Below are 14,705 nucleotides of genomic sequence, written 5' to 3'. Positions count from 1 at the left end.
TGAAAAACTGAAAGTGAAAGTTCTCCAGCAGAAAAGCATAAGACTATCAACAAGCTCAAGATCTACAAGTTGTTTCTACACTACTGTATGGATGTCAAACATGCACCCCATACTGTTGGCACATCAAACAATTGAAACAATTTCACACAAGTGCACTGTGCAGGATCATGGATATTCACTGGCAGGACAGTGTGACAAACCAAAAAGTACTGGACAGAGCTTGTTCAACAAGCCGTGAGTCTATATATATATATATACACATACAAATTTGTTGCTAGTTCAAATATGCTTGGGGCATATTTAGACCCATAAGAAGCCTTTCCCTATAATGGAGAAATTATCTCACTGGAGACAATTGGTGTAAACACACCAAGTCAGTTCAAAGCGCCTTTTAACCAGACTGATGGATGCATGCATTTCTGAGTAGTTTTACAGATACACACACAAACAAACACATGTATATATGTATATACAAGTGTCTCTATGTATGTGGCTGTATATAATGTCTAACACAAGGTAAAATGTTTTTGGCCATATTCATGGAGAAATTTAAGTTGAAGAGAGAATTAGTGCAAATTTATTTTATCAGTATACTTCTCTCCAGATGTGCAGGTGGAGGATGCTTTGATTTTATTAACTTCTTACTAAAGCCAATTCTAGCTAACATCATTTTGTACTATGAAAAACAATGTTGTCTAAAATGTCTTATATTGTATTTAAATTGGTGATTGTATTAGTAATTCTAGTTATTAAGTTTTATATTATAGCTTGGGAGTAAGAACTGAAATTTTTATGATGGTGTCTGTTCTCTTATTCAGCTTTCAATCTTCAAGTCAGGTATCACACAGAAACTACTACTACTACTGCTGCTGCTGCTACACAGATTTAAGAAAAATAAACTGCTTTTCTGTGAAAAAAAAATGTGCTTCAAAGTGTTCAAAATGAATAACAGCTGTGAGAGAATAACCTAGAAATATTTACAGTTTGTAAAATTGTTTATTTCTGGAATTTATTTATGTCTGTCCTTATAGATAAACTTGTCTGTCTTTGCAGAAGTGGTTTTCTGTATACTATGAAGTACAAAAGGAATCACAAATTTCCAAAAAAGAGGTAAAGAGAAACATGCAGAATAATTACATCTTAGTCGTTGGTAGTAATCTCTGCCTTCGGTTGGTTTTAATTTCTTGGAGAAAGATGCACTTTGCTTTGAGAAGTAACAGTCTCCACTCACTTTATTTATATCAAATGACAAACAATTTTTGTAAGATAAACATTTTTGTGCACATGCATCTGTTGTTACATGTTTCTTATTCCACAAAGTTTTCTTAGATGTATCAAGAACTGCATCTTTTACTTTCACAAAATTGAGCTTAGAAACTGGAATTAAAGTAAGATTGAGACAAATGTAAACAACAAAAACAACAACAATAATAATAATTTCTAACATGTAAAGAAGGACAAAATTTTGAAGTAGGAGTTAATCAATTAAATTGGTCCCTATATTTGATAGATATTTTATTTTATTGAAAGGCAGAGCTGACATCAGCAGGATTTGAATTCAGAAGATAAAGAGCACATTTTGTCTGTTTCTCAAATAATTCTGTCAACAAGAATAATTATAAATTTTAGTGACGGTAACAATATTTATGATGATAGTTTCTATCAAGGCCACATATTCTGCAGTGTAAGTACACATAAAAATCAGTACTTTAATAGCACTTGTTTTATCAACCTCAGAAGTATGAAAGGTGAAATACCCTTCCTTTCCTTTTCAAGTGAAACTTGAAAAAGTTGATGAGAGCTTGGCCAGAGAGGAAAGCATCCGTCTTCAGCCCTTTCAATCTTGTCCACCATACAACCACTTTCACTAAGGTCCCCAAGCAAAATAACACTATCTGCCCTTCCTAGTCAAAGGAAGGCAGTGGGATGATCTTCAGAATGAACTCAGCTAACAGCCATATCTGTCTTACATGTGACAGCATGTGTTCAACCTAAACCCACAAGTCAGTAATGCTCAGGCATTGCATGAGAATCTGCAGAACAGGTTTGTCACTCTGTGTGCATCTTGGGCAAGCCTGAGAGATAGCACTTCCATACTTGTAGAGTTTATCTCAAACTGGCAATGCTGCCCCGCCTCCCAGTAGCACAGCCAGGTTGAGGATTTCTAGATATTATCCATAAACCTTGGCCCAAAATCCTCCAGAACAGACCAGCCAGTTAATTCTTGTTGATGCCCAGATTCTTCCCGAGAACATTGTCACACTTGAATGCCACTAACCCTCTATAGAATGCCAGAATGGAATTTCCACTGATCACATTGCCTGACAGACAGAGGATTGCAAGCATCTGATGACACTCAAGGTGCCAGGCACCCCACTTTGGTCTATACTTGATCCAGACTGCAGCTCAGCCAAAGAGACAAGTTTTAGATAAACCTGCTCATCATCAAGGAAGCACTGGGAATGTAGCCTCAGTTCATGTCTGTGCATCAGCAGCCATACCATGCCCAGTCCACCATTCAGTGGGTATTACAAATAGATTGCCAGGGCAGAGCATGATGGTCAGGCAGTAATATATTATGGGTACAATGTAAGCACTTGCCACCTCTGGCTGACCTTTCAGAGATAGCTTTCTCTCAGCCCATTTCTGCATGACATTGGCCACCTTGGTTTTCACCTCATCTCAGTTCTTTTTCACCAAGAGATCTGGACCAAACCAGACCCCCAAGCAATTTAACCGGTTTCTCCATCCAGCATCTCATGATGTCATTAGATAGCGTGGGCCTGCTTCTCCAGATACCAAGCAGCAGGCCCACTGGCTTTTTTTGGCTACTTTTTGCTTCTGTCATTGCCTCATATTCTTTTAGAGCAGTGCTGATTAGGTCTACGTGCCTGGTGTTCAGCACTATGATGTTGATGTGTGCATATGCCAACATGGTTCTTCTACAACCTCATTCAAAAGCTTCCAATTTCTGCAATAGTGGCTTTAGGGCCAGTACATATAAAAGAGATGAGAGGGGAAACCCTTGATGGAGTGAGTGCGTGATTCTGAAAGATCCGGTAAGGTAACCATTTACCTGAACTACTGAACATATCTCACTGTACATTGTGGAAATCCAGCCACAGAAATTGGGATTAAAACTTGCTGTTGTGAGAATGGTCAACAAATATTGGTGGCCAACCCTATTGAAGGCTTTCAAATGATCCAAACTGATCAGGGTCCTACCAAGCCAGCTTCTTTGTCTACCCTGTCTATGATGTATCACATGAGGTGGAGCTTGATGGAAATAGATCTGCTTGAGATGACACATATTCGTGCATCACCAACCAGCTCCTTATTGTCAGGTGCCAACCACTTTGCTAACACCCCGGTTAAAACTTTGAAATCTGCATTCAGCAATCTTATGGGTCTAACATTTTCTATTTGAACCCCCTTGTTTGGGTCCTTTCTCAGCAGTACCACCATTTCTTGATTCACAGAACAAAGAATTCTTCTATTCTGCTGCCAGTTGTGGTTGATATCTGCTAAGAGGCTGCCAAACAAGTCTGACATACAGAAGTAAAGTTTATAGGGCAGACTATCCAAACCAGGTGATTTGCCCTGCCATGCAACCCACCATTGCATCCCATATTTCTGCAGCTGTTATCAGCATTTTGCAATACTCCATCTCCTTTGCCAAGTGTAATGGCATGCCATCAAGATAGGCATTGAAGTTCATCTAACATTCTAGCCTCCCATTCATCTCAAACAGTTGACCAAAGTGCCGCTGAAATGCTGCACAAACCTGCTTGGGTTCATGTATCATGTGCCCATTTTGGTCGATGTGAATGAACTGGCAAGTTTGTTTCAAAGATATTTTTGGTCAGGGAATACTATGGACCACTTTGTGAAGTTCTTGGTGGTTCTGCCAAAGTAGTCTACTGGTCCAAGGTATAATCTACTGTTATGGAAGTGCTATAAGACAGTGCCATCCAAGATGTGCACAGAGCAACATGCACTCGTTCAGTGTCCAGGCATTATTGAGATGTAAATTTGTCAAACTGTTGCTACTGTGTATGGAACATATCTAGCTGTCTGTCAAGTCCATCATGATGATTGCCAAACGCCTGCCTTTAAATGAGTTAAGAAGATAGTTTTCCTCCGTCTGGTAGCTATGGCAAAAGAGGTTGTGTGTTGGATAAGATTGAAAGGGGACTTTCCTCTTTGGTCAATCCCTAATCTGTATTTTTAAAGTATCATTTATAAAAATGATGTGGATAGAGAGGAAGATATTCTCCTCCAGGAAAATTATTGAAAGTGATGTGAGCATGAATGGGTCCCACAATGCCACAAACTTGTAGCGCAAAGAATATTAATTGGAGAGGACTTTTGTCCTTGGAGTTCATGATGGTTTTTGATGGTGAGGTTCTCCAATTGGTCCTAGATAAAGATACTGCTACATTCAAGAGGGACTCATCATCATTCTCATCTTTATTTGGAATATAGATATGAATACTAATTAGAGCATTGGAAGAGATGCTTTATTGTATGTATTCAGGCATTTCATGTTTTCAGTTCAAATCCAGCCAATATTAACTCTATCTTTCAATCTTGCAGGTGGTCAATAACATAAAATACCAATCAAATAATGGAAGTCATGATACTGACTAAAGCTTTTCTATTGAAATGTGTTGGATATATTTTTCCAAACAAGAAACTATCATTATTTGTCGCAATATGATTTAGGATGGTGGAATGGAAGACCATCAAAAGTTTAAGATGATTGCTGAATTCTTGTAAAGAAACACTCAGAGCATGGTAATGTACAGAGTTTCACAGAATGAAACAAAGTATGGGTGAGAAAGCTGAAGTAAGAATTTAAGAGAAAAACTTCCCAGGTTAGCTGAGGTAAAACTGTGGCAGTAAAAAGTTTACTTAACAAGAATGTAGTATTATCTGAAGTTATGGCTACATGGTTAAAAATCTGCTTCTTGACTAAGAATTGTGAATGAAAGTTGGTAGATAGAAACTATGCAGAAACCAGATGGAGAGAACACACTGTTCTTGGTTGGCAGACTTAATCCAGCATCCAAATTAATACCATTACCTGATCCTTGGATTGCTTTAAATAAGTCCACTCTGTTGCATGGATTTGATAAGTTATCTGATCTGAAGATAGCTTTCTCTTTCCTTCCCACCAACCACAAATACAATGGAAATTGTCATGGATTTAGCTATTCTTCCTCTGACAAAGATATGCAGTAAAAAAATTAAACAAAATCGCCTAGACTGAGACAAGTGAGAACCTATTTACATTACCTTTACAAGAAGACACCACTGGAGTCCATTTATTGTCCTCTTTACATACTGACTTCAACTTTTCTCCTTCATGGCATGTATAGATTACTTCAGATTTATAGGTGGTGGTAGAGTAGGACATCAATGTACGATCAATATCTTTTGGTGGTCCACAATCAACATTTGTATAAGCTGGAAGTGATAAGCGAAATCAATATCAATGGTGTATATACATTAGGAAGTGGGTGAGAATGAGGAGATAACAACAAATTTAGAATATAAGATATTGACTGTAACAGACTAAAGTTACCTGCATCTTGCCCCCTGCCCACACACACGTAATGGGAAGAGGATTAAAGACATGGGTGAAATACTTTTAATAAAACTCTGCAAAGTAAAATAAACCAGGCTGACAAACTAAAATAAACCAGGCTGTGATAGATGTAGTTGACCAATGCTTGACTGGCTACAGGAGAGATGGGCTTGCATGGACACACACACACATCCATGATGTGGAAATATGAAGAAGAGATGTAGTTTGGTTTGTTGTGGTAGAGAGTGTGAGAAGTTGCCTTGTTAAATGTGGGTGGGGCATACACTGCGTCTAGAATTCAGTTTCGCTGATGTGGGCAGACCTTCTCTAGAACCCCATACAGCCAGACATCTCGGTCCATTGTCATTTCCTGGGTGAGGGCCAGCATCTTGAGGTTGGCTCTTACCACTTCATCCCATGTCTTCCTGAGTATTGAAAAGAATTTTGTGGGTCAGAATGGAGGTTGTAAATTGCTCATTCAGATGTTTAGTTCAGTTGTACTATTTCCAACAAAATCTTGAACTGTTGCATGTGGCATGTTTCTTTCACATTAATGTATTGTTAATTGTGTCTTTTTGCTATTAAAATTGTATGTTATCAAGAATTTTTTGAGGAATAGATAGTATTAAGAGCATTGGGAATTTTATGAGGATTATAAATTTATGAGGGTTGCAGAGAATTATAATTAACTAGCAGTATAACCCGGCCTTGCCCAGGATTAAGTTACAATTAATAAGCTAATCAAGTTCTTTATTTCAAACCAAACTAAGTAATATCGACGTCAAATTTGGGCGAAATTGGTTATATTATATATATATTATATATAATATAATATAATATAATATAATATAATATAATATAATTATATATGGGCAACAGACACAAACACACATACACACACGTATGTACGTACACCTATTGCATGTTTTGTGCATCATACATGTTCATAAACAGAAATGAATGGAAAAAATGTTGTTAAATTTGTAGATTAACACTCGCACGATTTTCACTAAGAAAAAAAATCGGTTTTTTGTGTGGAATCAACTACTCTGGCATCCTAATATGCTACAAAACCCTTTTTGTGGTCCGGGAAACGGAGTGGGGGTGTGGTGGAAGCCTCGGAAATTGTACCCATTTATATTGTGTAATTCACTGACAAATTACCTACCTCTTTGTTTCTTTGTTGTTAAATAAATGGATTGTCAACAAAACACTTTTTTACTCACCGTAAAATAAAAACAAAACTCTTTCACACCCAAAGTAATGTGTGTGAGAGAGAGAGGGGGGGGAGAAAGATGAACGATTTAAAATAAATAAATGATTTAAAATAAATATATTGTAATTGCTGTGTGAGAAAGTATATATATTATGATTATAAAATATAGTGTCTTTCAAAAACATCCCGAATTTGAACACTATAAGATAAAGAAAAGTGGAAGAGAGGCAGAGTTTAAGAAAAAACATAACATTTTACATTTTATTTTTTATGAACGCCGTCACTTACACTCTCTCTCCCTCTCTTTCACTTTGTCTTTCCCCTCTTTTTGTTTAGACACTGTGAAACTCTGCTTCTCTTCCACTTTTCTTTATCTTTTTTTTTTGTTAGACGCCATCAAAAAGCTATGGCTGAAAATAGATTTTTACCACTAAAAGCTATGGCTGAAAATAAATTTTTACCGCTATCCACGGGTGCCTCGGGAAAAAAATAAATTGACAAAACCCAGATAGGATGTTGACGAACGTCCTCCTAAAATTTGAGCAACATGCGTGCTAATTTGTGGATGTGCATAAACTACAATCACGTACACACACACACACACATCTTGCCTTATATACATACAGATATTTAAAAATTATGAGAATCAAAAGTTTTTTCAAATTTTCACTAATGATTTTTGGCAACTTGTATCTCCATGTTGTATCAATAATTTGAAACAACTTCTTGTCTTATCATTGCTGATTCTTTATCCTTTATTTCACTATATAACATATATGCATTAATTGTTTACTCTTTATTTTACAGCATTGAAAATGAATGGTGAGATAATTGCAATTAGAGCCATTTTCACTACTTGTGGAAAAAAGGACTGAGTGAAAATGAAGCAGCAAAAGAAATTAATGATATGGAAGATTCAGGAACTGTCACCAAATATGTGGTACAAAACTGGTTCAAATGTTTCAAGGAAGGTGACACCAAGGTCCAGGAGAGCTTGTAATGGAAAATGAGGCCTTACTTGAAGTAGCTGAACAACAACCAAGCACAAGTATTCATACACTGATGGTTTCACAAAGCCCCATCAGTAAACACATCCATAAGCTTAGCCTTGTGAACAGACACTGTCAAAAAGCTCCTCATAAACTGACCAATGACCAGGCTCAATGTGAACACTTGCAAACAACTCCTCAAGGATGAATACCTATCTATACATCAAATTCTTTGTTAACTCTCACCTTACTGACAGCATCCCTGTACATGGCATGTACAGCTTTCAGAAGCCACTCTTCTACTTCTAGCTTTCTCAGAACCCAGTGTGTCTCACAGTGGGGTACTCTATCAAAGGCTTTTTCTAGATCAGCAAATGACAAGTATAATGGTTTATTCTTAACTAAGTACTTCTCTTGTAGTTTCCTGACTATGAAAATACCATCAATAGTGCTTCTTCCTTGGAGTAAAGCCTACTTGGGCTATAACTCTCTTTCCAAGTGAAAGTAATGGCATATGATGCATCTATACAAACAACAATTCTATATGGTAGTGAGACATGGGCCCCAAATGTAGAGGACATGTGAAGGCTAGAGAGGAATAAGGCTAGTATGCTCCACAGGATGTGTTATGTAAGAGTACATATGTGAGAAATTGCAAGTGTATTGAGAGAAAAGCTTGGCATAGCAGGAATTAGATGCAGTGTGCAACAGAGAAGACTGCACTGGTTTGACCATGTGATGTGGATGGATGTCAACAGCTTCACAAAAAAAGTGCTGATCACTCAAAGTGGATAGAACTCATGGAAGGGGTAGACCTAGGAAGACATAGGATGAAGAACTGAACTTTTGGACTGAGATACGTGGCACCTTGCTGTACACAAGAAGACCTGTCCTCCACAGCAGAAGTGTTAAGGCTAATCCCCTGATGAAGAAGATTGACCTACAAGAACATTGTGTCAGTTCTCATGCCACATAAAAAGTACATGCTGGCACCATGCAAAAGTGCCCATGCCAGTGCCATGTTAAAAGCACCCAGTACACACTCTAGAGTGGTTGGCATTAAGAAGAGCATCTAGCCATAGAAACCAAGCCAAATCAAACAGGAACCTGGTGCAGCTCTCTGATTTGCCAGCTTTGGCCAAACCATCTAACCCATACCAGGATGGAAAATGGACATTAAAAGTTGATGATGATGATGATGACAATTATGATATGTGTGTGTGTGTGTACATATTGTGAAGTGCTGGAGAATGCAAAGGAGGCATGGTATAGATATCCATGGAGTAGTACTTGTATAAATGAGAACTTAAAATCCAACTCCTTAATCAAGGGCATGTGCCTCAAGTGTAGAATGTCACCAATAAGAATGATCCTCATTGAGCTGGTATGGAAGTAGAAAGGCAGATAAACTCAGAAAGGTTTATCATCATTTAGCGTCTGCTTTCCATGCTAGCATGGTTGTATTTTCATGGAATACAAAATAAAGAATAAAAAAATAAACAAAATGATCTATGTAATAGTCTTACCATGACAGTTGTTTTGAGCAAACCATAGTTTAAGTCATAAACATGTTCATACATAATAATGATGTATTGAATACATAAGTTCCAATGGATACATTAAGTGAAGCCAGTTCATCTTCATCAGAAGAATGATGTGGCTTCACTTAACAGATACATAGGATGTCATATTATTCTGTACACTAATAACATCATGAGATTCTATAATATATGAATGTGGTAATGGTGTAAGCTGTCATTTATTTGAATCAGCCGTCAAGACAAGACATAACTTTTCATTTATTCTGTATTCTTTATTCCATACTCTGTATTTTGTATTTCCATGTAATTATACACAATAAGCCAATCTGTGTCTACCTGTCTTTCCACTTCTGTGTGTGTGCATGTGCACGCATGCACATGTGTGTGTTGAAAAAATATGTAAAAGATGAAAATGTTTGGGAGACTTTATCATGGAAAACAAAGAAAATATGCATTGGTTTCAGTCATCTGAAATAACTTCATACTGGAATAAAATTGAAAAAAAATCTTTCATAATAATCATATATGGAAGTTTATATACTCTCTCATAAAAATTAGTGTTGTATTTTGTGTCATGACTGTGTATCCTCTTAACCTATTACACACACACACACATATTGTTTATGGAAAACATAAACCCAGAGAAGTGCACTCCAAGATGTAGAGCAGTATATATTAATGTACACACACATTAGTACAATCACATATGTATATGTAAATATACACAATCATGCAGACAATAAATTAAATGGAAACATTCTACTGACCTTGGTGAATCATGAATACATCCCAGCTTCCATAGTTAGGTTTAAGTTTACCAGACAACTGAGCCACTTTGCTCAGAGCACACAATTTAGCTTTCTTATTGTACTCATAAGAACTACATACTGGATGTTGATAGCAAGTTTCATTACACTGCTGTAAGGTCTTATGCTTAAGCTTTTCTAAAATAAACTTCTTCGGTATGCTAACTTTTTTTAATATAATAGGCTTCTCATCAGCTGCAAAACAATAGAAAACAAAAAATACATTATACATATGTGTGTGCGTGCCTGCCCACATGCACACACAGACACACACACACACACACACAGAGATACACACAGAGACACATGTGCATACACACACACACACTTATATTAAATATTGCAAAGCACATTGTACAAAGTTGTGTAAATGGTCAATTTATATATGTAAAACTAAGGATGTGTGTGTGTTTGTGTAAAACTGCAGAAGTTCTGAAGTTTGCAACTGATTTTCTCCATACTGAGAACATACATGACATATGTTTAGGAGATGGTTTTAGACTTCTAAAAGTTTTCCCATAATAAGTAATGGGGCCCCTGAGGTCAGAAAAAGACCTTTCCTGGGGTATGTATAACTGCCTGCATGGTCCATGCATTGCTTCTGTTAAACTGGAAAAAAAAACAACCACTGAAATGATATAAGTAGGTTGTATTACATGTACAAACTGATGTAGATTTCAAACTGCATTGTCTAAGTAGTAGCAATAATAGCCTGTTCCCGTAATACCATAGGTCGCAATTTGTTGGAATAAAAACCATTTGGAACACACTATGTATATTATGAAAAATATGCTAAAATTTGTTAAATCTTGAGCAACTATTCAACTATTTTGGTTTTAGCTTCAGTATCAAAGTCTTCCTTCAAAGCATAGATGAAGCCCATACAAATATTGATTACAAACCAAAATATTGCATGTACATTACTAATTTATGGTGTCTAAGATCCAACCATGTTAGTTGGAGTCCAAATCCTCTGCACTGTCCTCAGAATGATGCCCAAACACTTTGAAATGTTCATATTGGAGCTTCTGGCACAAATGCCAAGCAGTATAGCATGTCATTTACAAATTTCTGGTAGAGTGAATTGCGTCATGGTAGTGCTTTTCTCACAGATGGTGCTCAACTGACCCTACTATACTGTGTAGTCAACGAAATCAAAAAGAAACACTGCGCATGTGCAAAATTAAAAGTATAAAATGGCAACAATTTACCCATCACACCCTGTGCATATACATACACCAAGTGCATAAAAGTTTCATCCCAACTGCCTGATGAACAGGAATGTGAAACTGGATAACAGTTATGTGATTATTTTGCAGCTTTAATAAAAAGTGTACATATATATATATATATATATATACAGTTGCGGCCAAAATGTTCAGAATGGCATTGTTTTCGTCAGAAAAGTAGATATAAGTTTTTATCAAAGTTGTTCTATATTCTATAATTTTCACAGACAATAAATACAATATTAATTGGTATTGTCTGAGATTTTGATGTAATTTGAGTGGATAATACAAAAGTTATGGATGATATAGTGATTTACTGCAAAACCCATGGTGGCCAAAATGGTCAGAACGGTTGAAAAAATAACAAAATAATCAAGAATGACAGAGAATGCTGGAATTATTTCATATTTAGTGTGAAGCCCTTTAGCTTCAATCAAACTTTGACATCTTCGACTGCATGAGGAAATTAAATTTTCAATTTCTTGCTGGGTGATCTTATTCCATTCTTCCTGAAGGGCATTCCATAATTGCTCGGTTGTTTTAGGATTTCTGGCTTTCGAACGTTCTCCAGGAGACCTGGATGTTGTCTTTCCGACCCCAGCACATGTTTTCAATAGGATTGAGATCTGGGCTTTGAGCAAGCCAATCCATAATAATAACCTTTTCAGCTTTGAGGAAGTTTATGACCGCCTTAGCCTTGTGACATGGGGCATTGTCCTGCATGAATATGGGTGGTCGCTTAGTTGAATTTCTCAGCACAGGCAAGACATGATCTTTTACAAGTTGTTTATAAACTCCTGCATTTGTCTTTCCATGTAATCACACAAAAGGGCCCACACCATCTCCAGATATCATCCCCCAAACAATGACACTTTCTCCACCGAATTTAACATTAGTCTTAAGGCATTTAGGCGACAATTTTTTTACCTGCTTTTCGACGAACGTACTTTTTCCCATCTGAGCCAAATAACATAGACTTACATTCATCACTGAAATGCACCGTTTGCCATTTTTCTTGAGACCACAACACATGTTCGGTTGCAAAGGTAAGACGACACTTTTTATTCTTGGAGCTGATCAGTGGCTTCACTGCAGGTGCTCTTGCTTGTAGGTCATGTTCAACTAAACGATGAGACAGTTTTTCGAGATAAAGTTTTCTTCAGTACAATGTTCATTTCCCGAGAAACAGCAGCAGCAGTTTTAAATCTAACCTTTTTAACCAACCTTACCATAGCACGATCTTCTCTCTTGGTCGTTTTTCTTGGCCTACCTGTAGACTTTCTTGCTTCACACGAACCACAATCATCGTAGACCTTAAGAATACCATGAACAACACTTTTTGACTTGTTAACAATCTTTGCAATAGACCCAATACTTAAATTATCCTTCTTTCGAAGCTTAATAATCTGCTGACAAATTGGTAACGGAGTAAGTGGCATTATATTAACAAAATACACTGCAGATATTCTTACGGCATGTTTAGTAAATGAACCGTCATGTAAACAAATTCAAAACATTAGAGTTCGCTGGTTAAATATACTAAAACATGAAGTAAAAGCAACCGTTCTGATCATTTTGGCCGCCATGGGTTTTGCAGTAAATCACTAAATCATCCATAACTTTTGTATATCCTCTCAAATTACACCAAAATCTCAGACAATAACAAATAATATCGTATTTATTGTCTGTGAAAATTATAGAATATAAAACAACTTTGATAAAAACTTATACCTACTTTTCTGACGAAAACAATGCCGCTCTGAACATTTTGGCCGCAACTGTATATATATATATATATATATATATATATATATATATAGATAGATAGATAGATAGATAGATAGATAGATACAGAAGTAAAATCAAAGGGAATAGCCATGGCGGTAGAGATGATTTATATATGTGTGTGTGTGTGTGTGTGTGTGTGTGTGTGAGTGTGTGAGTGTGTGAGTGTGTGTGTGTGTGAGTGTGTGTGTCTGCGCGTGTGTGTATTTGACATATGCTCAGTGTGTGAGCATTGCTCGTTCTTGTTCACCAATAGGTTGCAGTTTAAAGCAGTGGAGATGACTCCTTTAAAGTGTTGGGTATTGGGTGTTAAAGCACCTGAAAGTCACAGACAGGTATGACAACTCACCCTAAATCTCATTCAGGAGCAATGGATATCAATATTTCGCCATTTTTTTGGCTTATCAATAATATGTCCCTGAATTGAATCTCAGGCAAACTGAATCACCATTCTATAACTATATACACATAGAGTAAAATCCATTCGCTGGCATGCTGCAACAATGCAGATGTAAAATTAAATTCAAATTTGAATTAGAGGATGTGTTAGTGTTGTAAACATTACTGAATACAAACTCTATGTATTTGTTTTGCTAGTTTGCTGTTAGGCTGCAATCCAGCATGGTGGTGCTGATTCCCTCAAAGTGCTGGATGACAAAATACTTGAAAGCCATAGACAAGTGAGACAACACACCCAAAATCCCATTCAGGAATGATTGGTATCGATATTTCACCAGTTTGGGATTTGGGGATATATGTTAAAATGATGTTCATCCTTAATGTCTTTGAAGATAACCAGATTTACAGCTTTACTCTTTGTGTGTTCCAATGCTGAGTGTAGGCCCAATAGTAGCATAAAATCCACAATAAGAATGGAAACACATAATAGTTTTTCTGATCATTTCTGATTCTCAGTTCTGCACTTTAGAGTACACAGAACTATGGCACAGTGAACATCCTGGAGCAAGATGTTACCCCAACAGACTGCTCTAAGCTACAATTTGTCTTGAGAGTGTCTTTGTTTCTGTTCTTCAGTTCACCACAAGACTGAGAGACAACTGTGAGTTCAACATACTAGCTCTCACTAGTGCAGTAGTTATTTGGAATTTTATATTGCCACTTGCTGCAGTGAACTTTTCACAGGCATGATTGGTGAAAGTGATTCTATAGTGTGTCTTTTGTAAACTGTTCAGATTCCATATCCATAATGTAATGTAATTACTGCAACAGTTTTGTATATATCATGTTTCACGTTTCTAGGTAAACCTAGAGACAAAGATGTCCAAAGGCAGAGCTGCTTTTTACTATCTTTGTATTCAGTACATCACCAATGTGAACACTCTTTGACAGCATACTCCCAATGAAAGTGAATCTTCCTACAGCTTGAAGGGGCTGATTATTGATTATCAGATGTGTTTCAATAAAAGTTCCTCTGGAAGTGGACTGGTCTATGTCATAGACTTTTTGATAACAATTTGTATATCTCTGTATTTTTCTATACCTATACATGCATATATAGGTATGTAATTTGTATGGTGTGCATACATGC

At 36.7% G+C, this 14,705-nt stretch overlaps 1 protein-coding gene across 1 annotated transcript in view; it reads right to left on the bottom strand.

The window, feature by feature from the left end:
* Positions 1-14,705, bottom strand: part of LOC118764742 — a 152,701-nt gene that overhangs the window by 108,295 nt on the left and 29,701 nt on the right. The window contains exons 10-12 of the mRNA XM_036505708.1: positions 10,104-10,337; positions 5,299-5,469; positions 1,232-1,377 (exon numbers count right to left, since the gene is read on the bottom strand). Coding sequence (XP_036361601.1) covers positions 1,232-1,377; positions 5,299-5,469; positions 10,104-10,337 — 551 coding nt within the window. The remainder of the gene's footprint in view (positions 1-1,231; positions 1,378-5,298; positions 5,470-10,103; positions 10,338-14,705) is intronic.

The sequence above is a fragment of the Octopus sinensis genome, linkage group LG9 (assembly GCF_006345805.1).
Source record: "Octopus sinensis linkage group LG9, ASM634580v1, whole genome shotgun sequence".
NCBI lineage: Eukaryota > Metazoa > Mollusca > Cephalopoda > Octopoda > Octopodidae > Octopus > Octopus sinensis.
This window is presented reverse-complemented; position numbering and strand designations above follow the sequence as displayed.